General features: G+C 38.4%; 1 protein-coding gene and 1 pseudogene across 10 annotated transcripts in view; both read right to left on the bottom strand.

The window, feature by feature from the left end:
• OSBPL6 (oxysterol binding protein like 6) overlaps positions 1 to 23,835 on the bottom strand; it is a 192,927-nt gene that overhangs the window by 80,070 nt on the left and 89,022 nt on the right. For 9 of the 10 annotated variants that reach the window (XM_037523617.2, XM_037523618.2, XM_054699881.1 and 6 more), the window contains 2 exons: positions 21,438 to 21,621; positions 5,425 to 5,639 (listed from right to left, as the gene is read on the bottom strand). In XM_037523617.2, the coding sequence (XP_037379514.1) occupies positions 5,425 to 5,526 (102 nt within the window). In that variant the 5' untranslated portion in view covers positions 5,527 to 5,639; positions 21,438 to 21,621. The remainder of the gene's footprint in view (positions 1 to 5,424; positions 5,640 to 21,437; positions 21,622 to 23,835) is intronic. The other variant, XM_037523620.2, reaches the window with a different exon arrangement.
• LOC119256475 (U1 spliceosomal RNA) lies at positions 8,508 to 8,662 on the bottom strand (annotated as a pseudogene).

Here is a 23,835-nt window from a genome sequence, read left to right as displayed (position 1 = left end):
AAATAATCAAAAGTTCCAAACAGGGGCCATACTTTTAAAAATGCAGATGCCTGGATCCGATCCCAGAACTACCGAAACCGTGTCTACAAGATAGTCTCAATCTTGTATATTATTAAAAATTCTCTAAAATACACAAAGGTAAGAGTAATTGTCAAAACAAACAAACAAAAATCAGTCAATTGGTCTCCAACTTAGTAAGCCTATTACATAATTCATATAAAATAAATATTAAGAGAGATGAGAAATCAATAACCTCTGTTTTAATATAGAGTTACCTTCTTCTGCCACCAATATTTTGTGGGACTCTCGCCAGCGGCTGGGGAACGAACCGGCACTGCAGAGGCTGCAGGCAGCCTCGCAGCCCAGCACTCAACTGCTGTGCCACCAGGGGAGGCCCTTCTCCCACCAATATTTTGAACATCTATGTTGAATGCCACCACCACTTTACTTTTTTCTGCTATAATTTCCTTCCTACCTCAAGCCATTTCTTGTACCATATAATAACTGTAAGTAGCAAGCAGAGGGTCTTATTCTCCTGGCTCCCCAATGCCCCCTTTGGACAACTCCTCTTCTACGCTCAAGTAGAGAGTCTTCCTGGGATACTCAGAGCTTCCAACATATCACTTTCACTCCTTGTTGTCACCTCCCAAACTCAAAATTGTTCCTTCATGGCTATCAAGGCCTCACAATCTTCCTCTTGGTGCCAACCTCTTCATCCATTTATTCATTCAAAAAGATTCTGAGCCACACCATATGTGAGGTACTATAAGATGGGCTAGAGATACATTATAGAAGAAAATAAAACCCCCCACCTATGGAGAGGTTACATTTCAGTGGTAGGGAATAGAGGAAGAGGATAGAGAGATAAACATAGATATGTAACATGTCGGGTGGGGGTTAATTTGTTTTGAAGACAAGTGAAACCAGGTTGGTGGTTAGTGAGTGATGAGGATCTGCAGGGGAGGGCAGAGAAGTGCACCCAAGTGGGTGCATGGAGAGGATGAGTCGAGTATGTGAGCACACCTGGAGGTGCCTGGAGGAAAAGCAGGCTAGGTTGAGGAGGCCACAAGGGCAGGCTAGGTGGAGGAGGCCAAAAGGGCAGGCTAGGTGGAGGAGGTCAAAAGGGCAAGGTCCTTCAGTGGAAGCAGGTCTGGTACATCTGAGGAAAATGCTCCAAAGAACTCAGTGAAGAGGAGGTGATAACAGGGGGGACACTGGGCCAGGCAGAACCAGATTGTGAATGACCTGGTGGACTACGGTAGCCAGTCAAATATTATTTGTAGAGAAATTGGAAACTACTGGGAGCAGAGGACAGATTTTTAACTTAGGTTTTGAAGGAATGACTTTGAGTACTCTGTAAAAGATGACCTGTGTGTCAGGCAAGGCTAGAACGGGAAGACCAATGAGAAGTCTGTGGCCACAGTTAGGGTGAAAAATGATGGTGGGTCAGACCAGGTTGGAGAGCAGGAGGCAATGAGCAGATTCCAGGTACATTCTGAAGGCAGGAAAAAACAGATTCGCTGTGGGTTTGGAAGCAGGGAGTGAGAAAAAAAGAGGAGCCAAGGATGATGCTCAGGTTTTCGACTAACGAAAGGATGAGGAGGGATAATGAATAAATTTGAAAAGGAAATTAAGAGTCTAGTTTGGACAAGTTAAGATGCCTTCTTAATATCTAAGTGAATATCACCTTTGATCACATATATATTATATAATAATTGACCTACTGATATCTGGGGTCAGGGTACATACGTTCAAATACTTTCAGGGGGCAAAAGTATTGAGACACAGTAAGGAGAAGTAGGGACTAAGGCTGATAAGAACACAAATGCCCCATCTGAAAGGAAAGTCACTTTCAAGCCTCAGTCCAATGTTGCTATTTGGAATTTTTCCCCAGATGGTCCAATTTCTAAAAGAAAGAACAATGTGGATTTTCAACAACCAAATCTTAAGAAATAAAAAAGTCCTATAACCTACCAAATTTTAGAAGTTAAAGTTCTAAGTTCAGGACATATCAGTGCCTTTAACTTATTAATTTTTACACTGCAAAAAGAAAATTGTGTTTAGCATTTCTCTAACTTATTTGATAGTAGAACTCCCTTTTCATGCAACAGCTCAAGAGACAAGCATTCCTTGGTGCATACTTGGGAGAATGATGATTTATGCACAAGTCCTTGATGTTTAATCAACCCCTTTATTTCCACTTTGAAGATTTTAAGGCATATATTTCTTGCAATTTATGAGTTGTACATACATCTCTCACACACACACACACGGCCAATTTTGTTAGATGTTCTAACATCTAATATCAGACCTACCTGAACAAAATGTAAATGAAGCAATTACTAAAGTCTCCCAACTTGTTAAATACTAAGTGGAGTCTTGACCCTCTTATTGATGAAGAAAACACTTAGTGAAATCACAGGGGCACTGAATCACTTCATTTCCCAACCCCTCACCTCCTTTACCTGTTGGGCTACATAATTTAGTGACAAGAAGGACATTCAATTACTACTATGTACTTGGCAGATGTCCTTTGTTTTACTTATCTATGAGGAAGGAAGAAGGGAGAAGACAAATAAATCTGTAATGGGAAAAACTGTAATAAAAAGACAAGACTAATATTGTTGCAGGTTGCATTAAAATATTTCAGGTGCCAAGTTTGTCTCTGAAGAATTAGAGTGCATAGTCTGGTTAGAGGAGTTCACAGTACAGGCGAGGAGATCAGGACATAGGAAATTGGATTTTGTGAGGCATTAGGGCAGTGGCGAGGCAAGAGCACTTTCAGGAACCTGGATTGAGGTGATGAGAATCTGGGCTGAGGAATGGGCAGCAGCAATAGAAATATCATGTAGGAAGAAATAATCAATAGGGCTTGTTAACCTATTGAATGTGAGAAAGGCAACAGAGCAGGGCATGGCTTTGACCTTGAGTCCATGAGAGAATGATGATATCGACTGTTTATCCATATTGTTTTATCCATAAACTAGTTTATCCATATTGTTTTAAGGTGAATGTGGTACCCATAAGTAGAAATGCTCACTTAGTTGTGATTTGGGAATAAAACTTTGGATGGGGGCCTCCCCTGGTGGCGCAGCAGTTGAGCGCTGGGCTGCGAGGCTGCCCGCAGCCTCCGCAGTGCCGGTTTATTCCCTAGCCGCCGGCGAGGGTCCCACAAAAAAATAGCTGCCACATTCTCAGCTATGGGCTAGATCCTTTTCCTATGTGGTCAATTTAAGAGATGAATACTTAAGGCTTGCACCATGTTATTCAAACCAGGAGAATGGTAATAGTCAATGAAAATAAATTTATTTAAACAGTCATTACAAAAAAAAATGCAAATAAAGAAAAACACCAGATCATATCATATCATATCACAGGATCATATCACAGGATCACTCAACAGTTCTGATTTCCAGAACAGTTTTGGTTTATAGAGTGATGGAAAAGTTAAGAAAAAACAGAACTGCAATTTGTTCTTTATTCTTTTCTCCCTTGAGGGAAGTGAACAGACACGAAACACGAGGCAGGAAGGAACCAGAGGAGAAAGTATTCAGGAACATTTCTACATGCCAAGATAAATAGGCATGACTGTAAACTCTCACCTTAAAGAATAACAACCATCTGAACATTGCCAAGAGAGAAATTGTGTAGAATTTATTATTAATTTAAGGACATGCTACTCTATTCCCACTATAAAACTTTCCATTCACATGCCAGCCAGGACTCACACATTCCACCTTCAAACTCCCTTTGGCAGACCAGGGTCTAGGTTTTCCCCTGTTGTTTTGCAAGCTAGCCCTGGAGCTCAGGTGCAACAGGCAGATTAACAACGCGTGACAGATGTTTCCACAGCCTTCATCAGTCTTTTCCATTAGCCACAATTCTCCAGGGTGAGCAGGGTCAATCCCTTCCTTCCCTCAGCAGCCAGGAGGGCCCAACTGCTTAAAATGTCTCTCAGTTTAAATGCCCGGGGCAAGTGGAAAATGCAGAAGCCATAACAAGAAAGCACAGAGGGGCAGGTGAAGGGTAGACTAAATTTGCAAATTTAGAAAGCCTCTCTACATGCTGTAGTGATTTAACATAAATGCATTTTCATTCATAATACTCTTATTTTCTTTGACTCTACAAATGCATGCAATAAATTATATGTAAATGTAATAAATTTGTTAATTAGTGTAAATGCAATAAATGTGTGTATAAACAAAGATTTAGTCAGTGGTGTAAATGCTTCCAATGAACAGAAATAAGGTGTGTTCTTCTGGAAGACCCACGGTAGAAAGAGCTGCCCCTGAATCTGTGAAAGATATGCATCCATAAGGAAACCTTGATTTTTATAGTTTGCTCTGGAATCCCTTGCTCAAAATTGGGGAGAGAGTGTTGGGAGGATTTGTAGCTATGGTTTCTCTAAGAACACCCCAGCAATACCTTCCCACTGTCTAGAAGAATGGATTCACACACATACACACAAAGAATGGATTCACATCTGGAACTGGTGTTCTTCAGATCTAAGTCCCTACTACTATAGACCATCAAATAATGGATGCCTATACATCTAGAAACTAGGGATACAAGTTTGAGCATGTACTATGTGAGAAGATGAGTGGAACACCAATGATGACCAGTTGAATGATTCCCAAAGGTAAGTGTTTATAAAAAGCAACTGCTTATTGTGACTTTCCAATTACACAATAAAAATCATATCACAAGCTAATATTTTAATGGCAAATAAGTAACATTCCAACCTGTACTGAGCAAAAACCACCACCTGTTTTGACATGAAGATCACTGATAGGATTATAATCGCCACACCACCCTGGCAGTAGAACTAAAGCAATTCCAGACAAAAACAGACACATAATTTACCAAATTGACTTGATGAACAATCAAGGAACAATAACTTACTTTATTGACTTTAAACACTGAGTTCTCACTGCCCTTAATTCTATGATACTACAATTTTACTTGTATCCTAACTCCCAAAGATGACTGCTTCCAGATTCCATGAAACAACAAACCAAGGTTTGTGCTTGAAAGAAAAAAGAAAGAAAATGAAGTTAGTGCTTGGCAGACTAGTGAAAGGCTTACAGGAAGAAGACCTTTGCAGGTTCAGATCCTTTCCCAGCTCCATGAAGGAAGAAAGAAGAAAGCAGAATATTCAAGTTCCTGAAGCTGGCTCCCGCCTCCAGCAGCAGACAGGGAGAAGACTTCAGGGAGAACACTGCCCCCAGACGCTCTTCCTGTGGTCCAAAACTAAAAAGGACCCTAAATCACAGAAAAGCAAGGCGGATCTACAGAAAATAGTTAATCTATGGAATTAAAAACTTCACAACAAAGTTTCAGAATTAGTTCACATAGTTCACAATCCCATCGTGGTTAATGGTAATCTATTTGCATGAAAGGAAAACAAGCATTTTGTCCTCTTACCTGGCGGCTGTCCCTCTGGGAGGATGTTGAAGAGGAGGCACTTCTATGGGTTGGCGTGGCCGTCTTATGGGCAGGGGATATGCCCTTCTCGTCTGAACTCATATCTGCAGTGAGAGTCTAGTGGTATGCACTTGAGATCATCCCAGTTGTGTCTCAAATTCATAGACAAAGTAGATGATTTTTCAGCTTCAGTCCATTTCAGGAATCAAATCTGACTGGAAAAGAGTAGGCAGAATATTGAGGGTGTCCCAAAGCAAAACAAAAATTTTATGTAAGTACTTAGAGCACAATTAAAACCTCATTTGGGAGAAGTACTATGATGTTAGTCATGGGAAGCATCCTGACACATTACGTCTTCCTCTTGTTTTTAAGATGGTGGATAAGTGTTAATATGAAAGACAGAAGTCTTACAAGGAGAACAGGAAGAAACCAAATGCTAAAGTCATATTGTCCCCTCACATTGTCTATGTTTTAAAGCAGATGACAATGCTATGTTCTGGAACCTCATACCAAAATACATCAGTTTCTGTTGCTAAAAATTAATTTCCCCTGTCCTCTGGATTATAACGAGAGCTCAGGTCACACAATTTTGCTAATGCAACTGGATGAGATGACATACATTTAGATCTCAGAAACTCTGCAAATGCCAATAATTGTTCTACAACTTACATGTAGTTTTGTTTTTTTTTCCTAATAGGTTACCTTTTTTTAAAAAAAATTTATTTATTCATACAAGCACTGGGTACAGTCAGAAGCGCGGGAGGGTGAGAGAATTCATTAGAGCCACAGCAGGGAGCAGGGAGCAGAGCAGGCAGAAGGACCAAAGTACACTTGCTGAGGGGAGCAGCGGGCTGTAGGAGAGGTCTGCGCGCCATGTGGGACCCTCTTGTGGTGGCCGGGGAGCAGCCGGGGATCGAACCGGTGCTGCAGAGGTTGCGGGCAGCTTCGCAACCCAGAGCTCAATCGCTGCACCACCAAGGGAGGCCCCTTACATGTAGTTTTATGCTTTAGATTACGTAGATGTATTTTGTGATCCTGAAGGTATTAATCAAGATTTTAATGGTCACCTGGCTATAGAGAATATATGAGAAAACCATCTAACAATTAAAAGGCAAATAACTATAAACTGGGAAAACTTGATTCCTGAGACTTGAGAATTGGTAACCCTGCTTTTCCTGTCACCACAGGAAAAATAAAAGTTACTCTATAGATCTGAGGCTTAAAGCAGGAGATGGGGAGGAAAAGGGATCAAAACAGGGAGGGAAGAGCACAAGGGACTATGGTGATGCTTCACGGGTGATGTGGTGGTGGGTTTTTTAGGGGGACTACACCTGAGGGGAGAAATCAAATACTGTGCAAAAATGAACAATGTAAAAACATTAAAAAATTAATAAAAGAAAAAAGTTTTGATATTGTTGGCATTAAAAAAAAAAAAAAGGAAGTTACTTAAGCCCCCAAACTGGAAGGTTTTCTCGTGAAACTAACGTAAGTCTTTGGGTTCAGAGAAGTGTAAAAAGCTGTATAGCTCCACTGTTGGCTCAAGATGAGGTTTCATTTAGTATTGGCAAAAGGAAGTAAGAAGCCAACACTTGATAGATGATCATCTAATCCTTTTGTTTAAAGACGGTAGTCATTATAATAAGTGTGAGTAAAATTTCCCATGCCAAGCTCTGATGCCAGCAAACAGAAAGACACTGCTCAGATCCCTGATGAAGTAATTTGCTTTCTGCTAAGATGTTTTACAAGTATATACTGACACTTGAGCCAAAAATATGGAGGTTCTGTGAAGTGCTTGAGGGCCCCAAGGGATGAGGTTGAGACAACCGAACTCATTAAACTGTTATCCATTTGGAAATAAATTCAATCCAAGCTACCTCAAGGGCCAACATTTCCTCTGTTAGACTTTTTTTCCCCCTAAACTGCATCCAACTGCAACTTTCTCATTAACACCAATGCTAACACCTTGGTTTTTGTTTTAATTTAATATGACATTTTCAGGGTAACTTGTAAATGATGAAAGGACAATATTTTGGCTAATAATTAGGAATATCTTGAACAATATCAAGAATGAAGAAAAGGTAAGAGATTTTAATTTATTCCAAGAATTGTTTTTGAGGTTATTGTTTTATTAATTTTTTAAATTAAGGTTGAGCGTGATGACTTTTAAAGATGACTCCAACCTAATTATCAAACATTTAATCAAAACGCATTACAAAAGTAAGTCTAAACTCTGCTAGCAGGTTGCACCTACTTATTCTTTATTGTTAAGAGTGCAAGAATGACTGTGTTATTAAAAAGAAACTTATTTCATCTCTATCAAGGCATATTTTTAGAAATTGCCTAAACAAAATTCTAACACCACAGAAAGACCATAGATTTTAAAAGCTAACACCAACATAATTCCAATACTCAATGACAAAAATACAGTGACTGGAAATAACAGCAATATGAGAGCCAACCATCTAATTTTCCGTATCTTTCTTCCTTCAGACCAGTGGGGTCACAAAAATTGTAAGAGCTGTAACATTTGCATTTACAATGAGTGACACAAAATTCAGATTTAAAACCCAGAGACCAAGCTAAGCAAAAAATGGGAGGAAAGACTTTGAGAACTTGCTTTTCATAGGAATCATAAATTATCCTGTTCAGAAAACCATTGGAAACAAGGGACTACTTTGCCTAAGTTGTGATGTGATAACACAATTTCCAAGGCTCAAGGGCTCATAACAAAGGTTTGTTTCTTACTTATTTAAGATGTCCTTTACAGGGTCACCCACAGCACTATTTTGTAATGTCTTTACCATGAGAAAGCAAACCCCATGCGATGGAACAAAGAGAGGCAGGGCAAAGCCAGGAGACAGTCCTTCAAGCTGTTGCTTACAGGAGGTGCATGTCACTTTCATTCACTTTTTATTAAGCAAAGCAAGTCACAAGGCCAGGGTCAGGTGAATGATGCCTGAGAGTATAATCCTCCCGGAGGAAGAGACCGTGAATTCTTTAGCACCACTAACTCACCAAGAGCAAAGTTTAAAAAGTAACAGATAAAAAAGTAAAAGTACAGATAAAAAATATTTATTTTTTAGTAGGGGAGAGCATGAAGGTAATCCCACCACTACCACCAATTACGTAGTCGATTTTGCCACATTTGGGGACCTCACAGGGGTAAGCAAATCTGGATGAGCGTCACCCTGGAAGAACCACCTTCATGATCAAGGACTCACCTCTGCAAGGTAAGCATAGATGAAAATATTTAAATTTATTTTCATTTCAGCACCTAGAAATAACCTCAGTTCACATTTTGGTTCTATTTAACCAAACTAGGAAAATAATGTCTATACCATCTGCAATATGCTTTTTCAACAAATTATATACTGGTAACACCCTCCCTTGTAAACAGAGAAACTTCAATACAGCAATCTTATTTACTAGAGACCAGGGTACCTCACAGATATACCACCATACACCTAACCTTTCTTCTATCGAAACATTTAAGTTGTATTCAATATATTTTGAAACAATGAGGCTTATCACAGAAGAGTTTTTAATAATTACATATTCACTTTTGATTATTATAAAAATGGTCTTTGCTCCTTTTGTCATTTTGTTTTATTTGATGGTTTTGTTTGACTTGCAAGTGATAAATGAAATCTATCCTCCTTCACATTTAAACTTTATCATTTTGCATTATGTGCTCCTCTGGTTGTTTAAAAAAATCTAATTTTAGTGCAGTTTTTCCCATTTTCATTTTATGTTATAGTTACTAGTTCGCCTTATCCCCACGATGTCATTTTATACTTTCCATACTTTGGTTCTTTGTTTCCTTTAATGTTTGATTGCTTTTCCTTATAATCTTCCTCTCCTTATGACACTGACTTTTATATGGCTTTAATTGACTTTTATATTTGCCATAATTTGAAGATGCAAGTCCCCTTTTAAAGCTATATTTCTGTTTCCCTTTAAAGGTCTGTAAATCATGCTGGTACCTACAATCGGTATGTCACTATCAAGAGAAAAATGGTATCTTTTGAGTCTTGCCATGTAATATAAGACCCTTCTCACGCCCACCTCCAACCCAATTATTTCTCCTCCCACCCCCTGTTCTCAATCTTGGTGATTTAATAGGGAGCTTTAGAGATTTACACTTAGGATTTTAGAGCAATAAAGAAGAACTAAAATACCATTTTTCTAGCTGAGGCCAACCAGGATCTCAAAGAGTGAGGACACAGTGTAGCACATGCAGAAATGGTTGTTTGGATCGGAAATTCCTCCAGAGAACAGGACATGATTTTTCATTTTGTGAACATGTAAAGCACTTGTGTTCTAAAGCTAACTGTTTTTTGCTAGGGTTGAGGCTGCAAATAAACCCTCTAGCTATCTCTTGCACATAACAATTTTCTCTCCTTTTGGGAGGAATAATTTTTCCTATGTTTTATATACATATTTCAATTTTTTTTAACTTTTATTTGTGTGAAATCTGATCCATGTCAAACAATTATTTGGCCAGTTATTCTGGATTCCCTTCATGTTTATTTGGTTAGGAATCAAATCCTCCCCTTAAAATTCACCCTGGAGGACTGGGTGATACAGAATGTATTTTTGTCTTATTCGTTTACTGAGCATAGGCCCTAAGGAGTGAAGAAGGGATTTGAGTTTTGGTCAGTTACCAGAGGACTTGTGTCTGATAACAGTTACCAGTTATCAGAAGACTTCTCTTTGTATACTTTCTTCCTCCTTAGTTTTGTAAATGACTGTATCAGAACTCAGCTTGGGGTAAGGTTGTATTTTGGGGATTCACTGAGACACTTCAGAAGTCAACACTAAGGAAAGAGGCAAAGGGCAAAGCAGGTCTTGAACTGCTGTGCTACCTCCTTCCTAGCTTTCTCTGTCATGCCAGGGAAAAAAAACACCAATAAAGATAGCAGACTCTTTCCATGTGCCAGGCCCAATGCCAAGCACTTCCCATCCATTCCAAGGCACTCTTTTGTTACCAGAGTTCAGGTGAGCAAAGGAGGACTTAGAATGTTTATTAAGCGGAGTCCCCTCCTCACTTTGATTTTCAGATCTATTTGACATCAAAGCATAGGCGACAAATTCTTTCTTCCTAATTCACCAGTAAATCAATGAATAAGCAACAAATCAAGTGTTTTAGAGGACTGTGCACTACTGATGGCATACATAAAAATTTATAGGCTTTTAACCTGGGGTTCATGGGTTTAGCACACTCATTAAATCCCAGAAATAATATGAAAAGTGGTGGCTATACATGCATTTTATTTTCCTAGGGATATATTCAATAACTTTCATCAGATTGTCAAAAGATCAAAAAAAAGTAGATCCTTAGGAGTTCGTATTTCTGAACAGACTGTTACTAGCACAGGTTAAAAAAAAATCTATGAGGACAAAAGATGTACAATATATTTAGTATAATGAGATCACAGGACAAGTGATTTTGATGGGAGTACATGCCATGAACACAGCTGACAAAACCTGTTGATACCATCACAATAATTTTATCAGGGCTAATCTTCTAAGATTTTCAGTCACTTTTTCACTCAATACTTTGTTCTTGGTCTTAGGTAATATGTTTTGATAAGTAGTTTGATCCTGACATCTGAAAGCTAATGTTGAGTGTATCTGAAAAAATAATATTGAGAACTATGGTTCCTGTGACTGCTAATAGATACTGTCAGCAGATGCTGAATGCTTGGCAACAACAACAGGAAATGTCAAACATTTTGCTCCTGCTTTGTGACCTTAAATAACAATTCATAAATCCACGTGTGTATAAACTCTTACTGAGCCACCAACTGACTGGAGTGGCAGCACATGCCCTGTTCTCTAGAGGAATTTCCTGTCAAAACAACTGTTTTTTGTACTGAGCTGAGGTATGCTAGAGAGTTGGCTAAAGCAGACAAATTGGCTTAGGTTAAAAATATTCTTGAATTAATCCTGGTACATAGCTGTTGGGAATGTAAAATAATGTAACTGCTACAGAGAATGCTATGGTGGAGCCTCAAAATAATTAAAAATAGAATTACCACAAGATTAGCAATTCCAGTTCTGGGTATGTATCTAAAAGAATGGAAAGCAGGGACTTGAAGATATTTGTATACCTATATTTGTAGCAGCATTATTCACAATAACCAAATGGTGGAAGCAGCCCAAGTGTCCATCAGTGGATGAGTGAATAAACAAAATGTGATGATTTCATGCAATGGAGTATTATTTAGCCCTAAAGAAGATGAATATTCTGACACATGCTACAACATGGATGAATCTTGAAGAATTATTCTAAGTGAAATAAGCCAGACACAAAAAGACAACTATTGTATGATTCTACTTATATAAAGTACTTAGAGTAGTCAAATTTAGAGATAGAAAGTAACAGAGTAGTTGCCAGGGTTTGTGAGGAAGGAGAAATGGAGTTAGTATTTAATAAGTACAAAAATGCAGTCCAGAAGATGAAAAGTTCTGGAGATGAAAGCTACTATAACAAGATGCCACAGACGGGGTAGAACAAACAACAAACATTTATTTCTCACAGTTTTGGAAACTGGGAAGTCTAGGGTTATTGGCATTACCAGGTCAAAGGTCTAGGATCAACTTACTGGCCCCTTGACGACTATCTTCTTACTGTGTCCCCATGTGGTGGAAAGGGACAAGGGTGCTCTCTGGAGTCTCTTTTATAAGGTACTAATTCCATCCATGAGAGCTCCACCTTCATGACCCAATCACCTCCAAAGCCCCCACATCTTAATACCATTACCTTGGGGTTAGCATTTTAATTCATGAATTTTGGAAGGATAGAAATTCATACCATAGTAGTGGAGACGGTTACAGAACCAAGTGAATGCACTTAATGGCAATGGCCAAACTCCACACATTCAAAAATCATTAAAATGGTCAGTTTTATGCCATGTATATTTTACAACAATTAAAAAATATTCCTGAATTACCAGCTATCATGACTTTTGTAACATCCAGGCATTAATTTTATTCTACTGGCATACCTCAGTGATATGGCAGCTGCAGTTCCATTGCAATAAAGTGAATATTGCTACAAAGTGAGTCACATGAATTTTTTGGTTTTCCAGCACAAATGAAAGTAATGTTTACACTCTAGAGTAGTTTAAGTGTGCTACAGGACTATGTCCAAAAAAGTGTCCATACCTTAATTACATGTCACACAGAGACATGAAGTGAGCACACGATGCCAAAAAGTGGTGTTAATAGACTTGCACAAGGCAAGGTTGCCCCAAACCTTCAATTTGTTAAAACACAATATATATGAAGCACTCTAAAGTGAAGCACAGTAAAACAAGGGATACACATATTCTGTGCACAGGACTCATCTTTATAAAATATTGCCTTATAAAATATTGCCTAACAGAATCAGTACACTTCATTCTGCATTACCTCTGTACCGCTATACCTCTATACTACAGCACATGCACTGCACTAGGTCAACTTGTGCTCATTCTGTGCTCTTTGAGGGTGGAGACTGTGGCACTTTCATCATTTGTCATAGGCCATAAAGACCACTCAGAATGTTTATGGAGCTAATCACTCAAATGAACATTGAGGTCCTCTGTCCTATCCATTAGGTATAGACGATTATGCTCACTGGCAGCCTATAGATAAAAACCTTCATGTCAGTTCTTTGATTTAACTACATTTGCCCAAAGATAATGCCCTCAAACCAAAATGATTTGTACAATGGGGCTCCCTACTGTTCAGGAGTCAGCAGAAGAGAGACTGTACAAAGTTCAACACTCCCAAGAGAAAGCCTCTTAGTTGTCCTAAAAGAAGATCCACCCGTTCCTAATGGTACTCCAGAGGCTCGAGGCATTATTAGGTTCTGTTCTCCCTGGAGGCAACTGGTACACTAGGAATAGGAATGGAGGTAGCAGCATATTTCTTTCAAGAGATGGCTGCTAGGTTAGTCTGGCTGCACAGAGTTAGTGCACCTGCCACCTACTTAATTTACGAGTCATTATCTCCTTAATCACAGATATTTCATGGTCAAGAATCTTAGTAGGATTTAAAACACTGTCACCCCTCCAGAACAGCAGAGTTTATGCAGACCTTTACCTACTTATGGGGTGTCCATAATTCTTGCCTTAGGCACTCAGCATGAGGGCTGGTTTCAATTATTGTTCACTCATTGTTACCAGAAGAAGGAACAGCTGACAATCACTGAGGATCTACAGCCAGGCGCTAAGTCTGCACTTACCTGGAGTAAGATAATATTTACAGAGGTTGATAAACTGAGCTGCAGCCAGCCTGTACAGGCCAGCAAACAACTGTGCACCTCTCCCCAGCTCAGCCTTCAGAGGCATTCCTTAGGCACTTACAATCTGCCACCATGGGAGTATGTTTGCCACGCAAATCAGGGCTTAGTTTTTGAGAGTTGATTTTTAAACATTACCAGTACACCATTCCACATAGCTTGTGGTGTTTTTGCTTTTGGTTTTTTTTTTTTTTTTAGAGACATGTTTTATTTATTTATTTGTTTGTTTGTTTGTTTTGTTTATACATGCACTGGGTACAGTCAGAAGCACGGGAGGGTGAGAGAATTCACCAGAGCCAGAGCGTGGAGCAGAGCAGGCAGAAGGACCGAAGTACACTGCTGAGGGGAGCAGCGGGCGGCAGGAGAGGTCTGCGCGCCATGTGGGACCCTCCTCCAGTGGCCGGGGAGCAGCCGGGGATCGAACCGGCGCCGCAGAGGCCGCGGGCAGCTTCGCAACCCAGCGCTCAACCGCTGCGCCACCGGGGAGGCCCGCTTTTGGTTTTTACACTAAAAAACTCCAAGGACTGCCTTGGATTGGTCTGAAACCAATCCCAAGTCTGCCAGTTCCCTAACTATGAAATAGCAAGCAATTTAATCTCTCTGTGCCTCAGTATCTCATCTATATGACAGGGATAATAACATCTACTTTAAGGAGTTGTGAAAAGCAAATGCAATAATATGTTCAAATGTAAACTGCACAGGTTATTCTGCATCTCCTTCCGTGTTCCTCCTCCATGTGACTGTGAGGGGAGACAGATCTGAGGACACTCTGTGTATCCATGAGAACATCAACTTCCTCCATACACAGTTCAGGACACAAGTTTTGAGAACACCAATTTTGAGACTGATTTAATCTGTAACACAATCTTATTAAAAATTCTTATAAGAAAGATATACTAATTTTCCATCAAAAGATAAAGAGCTTTTGGGGGGAAAGCATAACTTAATGAAAATCTAGAAAATAGGAATGAAGGATCCGGTTTGTGTGTTTAAATGGATTTTGTGGCATAGCCTTATCAAAAATAAGATCAACACATAAACACAAGGGAGTGATTAAATAATCCACTTAAGATGATTTTAGTGCCAAAAATACTTGATATATTGATACTGTGTAAGACACAAAATCATGCCCCATTACAAACCTAAAACCTTAAAAATACAGGAATTGTTAAGACTTTTCCACAGAAAATAAAAATCCATACTATGAATTTTAAGTAGTAACTAAAACATTTAGCATTTACATATATGGTCTTTATACTACAAAACCATTTCTAAAATCTTTGGAAAGCCAAGGAAACCTATTTCTATTACAAACACATTACCTCCATTTATGAATAAAGAAGAAAATTAAGCAAAATGCTCTGTCATGAACTCCGATAGGACTCTGTCTACTAATTCTTGCTATTGCAAACTTTTTTATATCTCAGGTACAGAAATGGAAAGAGATAATCCAGTCACTGTCTTTGACTAGATCAGAGGTTGATAAACTGTTTACATCAAGGAGCCAGACATTCTTGTCACAGCTTCTCAACACTGCCATTGTAGTAAAGTAGTCACAGACAATAGGCACACTAATAGGCTTGACTACATTCCAATAAAACTGTATTTACAAAACCAGGCTACAAGCCATATTTGCCCAGTAGGCTATAATTTTCTGACCTCTGAACTAAATTCTGAACTAAATTCTAAAAGATCAGGAAGCATCCTTGAGACCAGATGTTGGCGAGTCCTAATCAAGACTGTACATGTAACAAAGAGCCTCACATGGCAGGTGTGTTGACCTCCACTAGATTAGACAAAGCATGTACAAGGCAAAGATCTTCAATGTAATGGCTTCTTGCCAACTTCAGATTTCTCTCTCTGTCCTAACATGTGAAAGAAGTTTCTTTATGCTTAGAAACACACCAATTGAAAAATACTACAAAGACAAAGGGAAGAGAAGATTGTCTTAATCAGAGTAAACTTTTATCTATGAGGCCAGTTGTGTTAAGTCTCATGTGAATAAGATGTGCTAACATCCCCCTGAAGGGTAACATCCTAAGTAGTCACAAGTACTTAGAAGAAAATGCATGCATTTAAAAATAAAAAGGAAAAATTTAAACTTGCTCTATTTTTAAGTTTATGTTTCTGAAATTTGCAAAGGTAACATTAAATTTGCAAATGAAACATTAAAATAAAGACAAAATTTGTCTAGTCCAAAAATATGTGATGGAGCAAAAATCTAACACACAAGTGCTTCCAGTAATAAGTTCTCAACAAACAACATGGCCCCCCATCAGGTACATGATAAAAGGCACATCTATTTATCTATCACCTTTGGAAAAAACTGAGCACCAACTCTGAGGCTGTCATTCAAAGGGACATGTTAAGTCTGTTTAAGTCTTGCTTCCTTATCTTTACCATATCTAAGCAACACTGTACTTGATTTAATGTAGTTTAGTATTTATCCACCAGTTTTTTCTTTCAAATGTCTTATTTAAGAATAATTTTAGATTTGCAGAAAGGTTACAAATATAAATACTGAAAACTCCCATATACTCTGTCTTCAGGACTCCCTCCAGTTTTCATAAGCTGACAAAACAAGAGATTTTAATCTTAAAGTTTAACAATTTATAGTGCCAGTTGAAAAAATTAGACATTTGGAAATATTCAACATTCAAATGCCAAATTTGTAGTTATCATATAAATAAACTGTCTAGGACTTTCAAATTTAGTATCCTAAACATGAAAATTTAGTCAGCAAATCACTCGTCAGTTCTCAGCTGTGTCACCTCAAAATAGGCTTACCCCCATCACTTTTGCACAAAATTCTTTCAATATCTTTCACAGCACTATTCTCACTTAATATTTACATTATTTTTTGTTTTGTTGTCTATCCCTATAGACCTCACCTTTTTACTTCCTCCTCTCCTTGTTGTAATACCTGGGCTGAGAATAATGCTTGGTGCTTACTGAGTACTTACTCTATAGATTCTGCTGGATGAATTCATGAAAGCCTGAATGAATGAGTGAACACTTTACATACAGCAGACGTGGCATAAGGCACATGACAAAAGGCACATCTATTTATTTATCACCTTTAAAAGAAACTGAAGCACCAACTCTGAGACTGTCATTCAAAGGGACATGTTAAGTGCATATGCTGCCTTTTCTGTGTGCATTGTATTTCGGGGTCACCAATTACTAGTAGATGAGGGCAAGTTCCTTACAAAAGCATCATAAAATGTAGAGGAAATGATAGGATGTGGGGGTGGAAAGGAAGGAATCACCATCTTTACAATCCCTAATGAAATAATGTATTCATGCAATGATCATTGACAAGTGAAGTCATTAGGTAAAAAACACAGAGGGGGGAGCGACACAATAGAGGCATCAAGATGTTAACTCGCTGAAGCTACTAGTCAAGCTCAGCATCACCAAAAGTAGAGCAGTCAGACCATATGTTCCTCCCGTGAAGATGCCACATGAATACATAGCACCATGAAAGCAAGACTTCTTGTCAACAAAGTAGAATCTGATTCCAATCAAGCCTCTACATCTAACTCCCAGTTTCTAGTAATTTGAGTGATAAAAAATAAGTTAAATGACCATACACAGCCAAACCCAGAGTGTGGAACATTCTACTGCCCAAGTGGTTTAGTTTTTTCAACAAGCAAATGAACAGGGAATATTCTAGATAAAAGAGACTAAAAAGACTCAGTAACAAAATAAAATGTATGTACTACTTATAAGCCGATGCAAATAAGTCAACTGCAAAAAGACAACTATAAGAAACATGATAGAGAAATTTACATATGGAATGAGAGGTAAATGATATCAAATAATTGTACATATTGTTCAGTGTGACAACGGCATCATGTCTTTGTAGGAAAATGTGCTTTTTAAGAGATGCATACTAAAGCTCAGAGGAGTGGATACGACATGAGGTCTACTTGTAATAGCTTCTGAATAAAAGGGGAAAGGGATCATTGAATCCGGGTGGGTGCACATGGGTGTTTCACTCCATGACTGTCTTCTTTTTAGCATAAGTTTGAAATTTTTCTAAATAAAAGGTATTTTTTAATAGAAATAAACAAAAAGTCTTCAAAAACAAATCACAGCTTCCCTCTTTCCTGCTAGCCACATATGAAACTCTTGACATTAACAGCAACTTTTCTTTTCACTTAATTACTTCATTCCCACTTCCACTGCACATGCACTCAGCATATAATTCACTTTTCAAAGCTGGTCTAAATCTTCCCAACACTGGCAGGTGTGTTGTAGCCATTTTTCTAAAACCTCACTTCCAGACTGAGGAAGATAATGTACAGGGGAGGCGTGGTGGAGCAAAGCCTTTATCTCTGGACAAAGATTCTTTCCTGGTCTCTAGTTCCCATTTTTTTCAGTTGAGAAGGAAATTTCCAGGCCTTCTCACTCTGTTCCCTGGGGAGAAGATCCGGCTGCTGGCCTGCTATCACCAACTGGCCTCTTCAGTGCTACAGAACGAGGTGCCTCTTGAACAGAAGAGACACCCTTCAAGCTGAGAAACAGGAAAAGGAGTGTCAAGCAAAGGGAGAAAGGGGGCAGGTAAAACAGTGCAATTCCCAAATTGCCAGTTCTCTCTTGATAGTCTCTCCATTTCCACTACCTGAGAGAGAAACCTCGTCCCTCAAAAAAGATGATATGGCACAAACTCAGCCTTCTCACCACGTCAGGGTTGAATACTCTTTCTCCTCTTCAACATCTTATCCAACATTGTTATGTTTACTAACTGGTTAGCATTTACTGGGTTTACCTTTTCCACTACGTTTCAAGCAGTTTTACGTGTCAGTAATGGCTTCCAGACACTCCTTACTCTTTTTTTATTTTTTCAGTTTTGATTGTCCTTTCCTCAGAAAGTTGAGAGAAACAGAATGTGAGCCGATATAACAGTAACTCCAAGAAAAAGAGCCAAAGGAGTTTTCTAAAAGTATTTCTGAATGTATGTACATACAAATTAATTCCTATGGTGAACGAACAATAAAAATAAATACAGTTTCTTCAGGAAAATGAGACACTGATCACTTGTATTTTCCTTTTAAAGAGAGTTTCCAATTTGTTTCTCATATAGTTGAGTCACAACTCAGCAACTGTTAGAAACAAATTTCCAGTTGCTTTATTTCAATGAACCTAAACCTGATAGTTAGGACTCATGCACATTTCATCACTGTAAGTGGTCAAGTATCAAGAGATCCTAGGAAATACTGACGTAAAGGAGAGTCCATGAGCTAGAACAACGTAACGCAGGCAAAAGGACACCAAACTTCCCAAAATAGACATCCAATCTAGCTGGCTTGCTTTCTTATGTGCTTCAAAATTAAAAATGGATATCCTGAGGCCTGAAATCTGTTTAGTTAACAGGCGCTATCCTTTGAAGTTAAACAGGTTGTTGGTATTAGAACCACTTTGTCGGGGACTGAGTCAATTTACCCCATCTGTAAGCTACAATAAAATAATTAAAATTTAAACTTAGTTAATGGTGACAATGCAGAGCCCTATGATTTAAAATGTTTTCAGGTTAAAGATCTTTATTACCATACACGTTTGATTTGATATTAAATTAACAAGGATATTACTGTAATTAGTTCCCAGAAACACAGTCATCATATATTTGATCACTATAGTGATCAAAATGGGAAAAGAGAAGCTTTGTGGTTAACTACAGCCCACTGTGCTGGAAGGCACATTTGATTCTGAAGGTGAGACTTCTCAGTCCAAAGCCCTTCACAGGAGGCACAGCACATTACTCACCGAATGGCTGTCGTGTCCAGTGGTTAGTAAAAGACCTCCAGAGTCTTACGTGTCAATCAATGAATCAGTTTTACCTCCCTGGGGTCAAAACAGTCAAATCCAGCAACGGAACACACAGGTCATGAAATAATCAGACTCTGAGATGACAACCACAAGATCAGGAAAGAATGATTCAGACCTTATTACTAAGCAAGTCAGATTTCTAAGCTAAGAACAATGGACCAGGGGATTCTGGAAAAGTCTCCCTTTTTCATAGGCAAGCCTGGCAAATATCAGCTTAACTTCAAAAGCAGTCATTCTCAAAGCACATTTTGTATGAAATAATATAGTCGAAAAGAGAGTAAGGGCTAGCAGAGTATTATGTGTAAATAATATGGAGATGACTTCATGTAGAAGAGATGGAAAAAATTGAGGGTTAAAGCAGGTATCTTGACCTCAAAAGTCTATAGGTGCCAGGAAGCTTAGATTTGTTAAGATTTGTTGGGTTAAATACTTAGGAAATGATAAAGCCTAGCAAACGTCAATCCATGAAATCATAACAACACTAGACTTTTAATTTTCCAAAACATTTCAGGTACCTATTCTTGTATGTGACATTTTCAGATTGTCCGTTAGCAATTAACAAAAAAAAAAAAAATAAATAAAAAATTAGGCGAAAGTATGGCCTGTGGGCTACCTGTTTGCAAGCTCTTCTCTAAATTGTAATTTTAAATAATGCAATAAACAATGTTTAAAAATAGCACAGTAAACAACAGAAAACTCCTCACATAACAAGGTTTACATGAAATGATTGTGCCTTGATTTCTGCTACCACGAGAGACAGTCCATGCATGCAAAGGCTAGGTTATCAGAACACTTGGGAAACATTTCCTAAATTACAATATCTACACCATCACCACCACCATGCCTGAGGCCCAGGGGGAATAAGAGCTTGAGTAGGGATACAAAGCTTGCAAAAGGTCCCCAAGAACTGACGGCACAACCTCCCAATCTGGGGATCACTACTTCAGGAAAGAAGGCGTCTTCGTGTAACTGAAAGGGATGTGTCTAAATTGTGAAGACCAAACTCACTGAGCCTGAGATGTCAACTAGCACATGTAAAATGGCTCTGAAAATAATAACTGCAAATATCAAAGATGACAAGGAGACCATGGTAAGTGCTTCTGGTATCATATTAGTTATTTCAGCCCCATGCATAAAAAGAAAACAATCATCTACTTGTTTACTGTGAAACATTAAAAACTTGATGCATTTGAAGAATGTGTGTATGTGTACATGTGTGGGTTTGTGTGCATATATAACAAAAAGCAAGGACACAGTGAAAGTAAGGATGGTGTTTTGATCATTGTTTGTTAGGTTTAGGTCCTCAGGTTCATTACTCAGTGAGGGAAGAACAGAGTTTTATTTCCATGTGATGCCAGACTGCAAATAGAAAAAGGTTAACAGGGCCTCCCTGGTGGCACAAGGGGGATAAGACGTAACCTATGAAGGCGTCCACAGCCTCTGCAGCACGAGTTTGATCCCCGCTGGCCAGGGAGCAACCCACATGGCGAGCAGACCTCTCCTGACTCGCCCACTGCTCCCCTCAGCAGTGTATTTCAGTCACTCTGCCTGTTCTGCTCCCCACTCTGTCTCTGGTGAATCCTCTCACCTCCTGCACCTCTGGCCTGTACCCCAGCTCTTGTATGCATAAATAAATAAATCTTTAAAAAAAGAAAAAAGTTAACAAATACTTTGGCATGTTTTTCTACTTCTTATCCTTATAAAAAATTACAGCAGAACTTTTTTATTAAGACAGCTAAACATAATCAGGATTAACATATATTATTGTCAGATTTCATATATGTGTAAAAGATATACCTATCTTCCTGGGATTTGTTAATGTCTCACTAATCTTTCGCACTCCCTAATCTAAGCCTGCTTTTGAATTTAAGCTTGAGTTCTCCTAACTCACCTTGTAAGCTGGTGCCTAATGGTCTTCCAGGTCAGCTTTCAGGTAAAAGCTGTGCAATGTGCTTTATCCTCAGATGCCTGCAGCTTTTTCCCTGGGAACTTTGTCGACTGTTAAGTTATCTGGTAAGTAGCAGGGGTGGCTCCTCGATTTCCTCCTCTAATTGTTTTGCAGCAAGTGGCAGAAGCTGAAAAAGACAGATTACAGTTATAGTACAATTCCATAGAATTTTCATGAACTTCTCAGGTAGTGCCTATGAATGACTAATCAGAAAATTCCTTTCAATTTATCTTTTGAGGAGAAAATTCATAAGGATTGTGTCTCAGCTTTTCACCTCCTTGGCTCAATATTCTGTAATTTCAAAAATGTAATCACTGAAACCCTCAGCTATCAGTAATATTAATAATTTACATCTGACCCAGTATTTGGAGGAAGAAAACTCAATTTACACAGCAAGCAAAGTATATTTTCCAGAAACACATTTAACTCTCCAATTAAAGGTAAATCTTAAACAAGGTTTTTAAAAGCAACAAGTTTGATGTGGTCTCATCCCATGTGCCTATAAATGTATAATCCTGATAAATGTATAATCCTGATAAATGTATAATCCTGATAAAGACATATTTTAATACAATGTCTCTAATTTTTCTTAATAGTATATATAATTATTGCCTAAATTTTGAACAATCCTCTAGAAAGAACTGACTATACTATCAAAGAATACAGAATTTTCAACTTAACATAATTTCTCAGAAGGCCTGAGAAAGAGAAAAAATATTTATGAAAAGATAAAATATGTTCATTTCAAGTGAAAAAAGAAAACCTTAACAAGTAACATGAAGTAAAAGATAAATTAAGTTACTTTTATCCTAAAATGCAACTGTGGATTTTCCTTTCAAGTCACAAACCTCTCCAGCAAATACGTTTATTTATAGCTTTAAAAATTACGCACCAGGTTTGATTTTTTTGTTGTTCGTTCCTGCATTTTGTTTTAGTTTTTATCTTTTTATTTATGGAGAGGGAAACACACACACACACACACACACACACACACACACATTCTAAAAGACTATGGGTAATGAAAGTATAAAAGGTTTACATCTATCCAGCATCTTATGCTGTAAAAGGTACATTTTTCTGGAGGGGGTGGGAGGGAGTTTGTTTTAAACTTCCCTCCTCCTAGCTGTGTGGAGATTTCTGGACCTACTAAACATAGAGCTTCCATATGATCCAGCAATTCCACTCCTAGGTATTTACCCAAAGGACACAGAAACATCAATTCCAAAGAGCACCTGCACTCCTATGTTTATAGCAGCACTGTTTACAATAGCTAAGCTTTGGAAACAACCCAAATGCCCAAAAATAGATGACTGGATCAAGAAGATGTGGTACATATATACCATGGAATATTACTCAGCATTCAAAAAAGATAAACACATGCAATTTGCAGCAACATGGATGGCACTGGAAGGGATCATGCTCAGCGAAATAAGCCAAAAAGAAAAAGAAAAATACCGGATGGTCTCACTCATAGCAGGAATCTAGAAAACTTAAATAAGGGACCAGGAAAATGAATATAAGAAAGTGAAAATCAAAATCAACAAAAAAACTATGAACCAGAGACACTTTTTGGGGGGTGGGGGGGCGGGAGGGGAAGGATTGGGGTCAGAATGGGGCGTTTGCAATTGTATGGGGGAATATAAAAATAAAATTTAATATTTAAAAAAAAAAAAAAAAAACTTCCCTCCTCCTTTAAAAAGTAATTCTTTAAAAAGTCTCCACTGTGTTAGATTTCTGGACCTACTAAACATAGAGCTCCCATATGATCCAGCAATTCCACTCCTAGGTATTTACCCAAAGGACACAGAAACATCAATTCCAAAGAACACCTGCACCCCTAAGTTTATAGCAGCACTATTTACAATAGCTAAGCTTTGGAAACAGCCCAAATGCCCAAAAATAGATGACTGGACCAAGAAGATGTGGTACATATACACTGTGGAATATTACTCAGCATTCAAAAAAGATAAACACATGCAATTTGCAGCAACATGGATGGCGCTGGAAGGGATCATGCTCAGCGAAATAAGCCAAAAAGAAAAAGAAAAATACCGGATGGTCTCACTCATAGCAGGAATCTAGAAAACTTAAATAAGGGACCAGGAAAATGAATAACTATAAGAAAGTGAAAATCAAAATCAACAAAAAACTATGAACCAGAGACACTTTTTGGGGGGTGGGGGCCGGGAGGGGAGGGATTGGGGTCAGAATGGGGCATGTGCAGTTGTATGGGGGAATATAAAAATAAAAAAAAATTAAAAAAAAAAGTCTCCACTGTGTTATAAAACAATCCCAAGCATCTTTGTAGGTTCCAAATAAATTTTAATTTATGATTATGATG

The sequence above is a fragment of the Talpa occidentalis genome, unplaced genomic scaffold (genome assembly GCF_014898055.3).
Source record: "Talpa occidentalis isolate TD23 unplaced genomic scaffold, MPIMG_talOcc4v2.1 talOcc4.3, whole genome shotgun sequence".
In the NCBI taxonomy this organism is placed as follows: Eukaryota; Metazoa; Chordata; class Mammalia; order Eulipotyphla; family Talpidae; genus Talpa; species Talpa occidentalis.
This window is presented reverse-complemented; position numbering and strand designations above follow the sequence as displayed.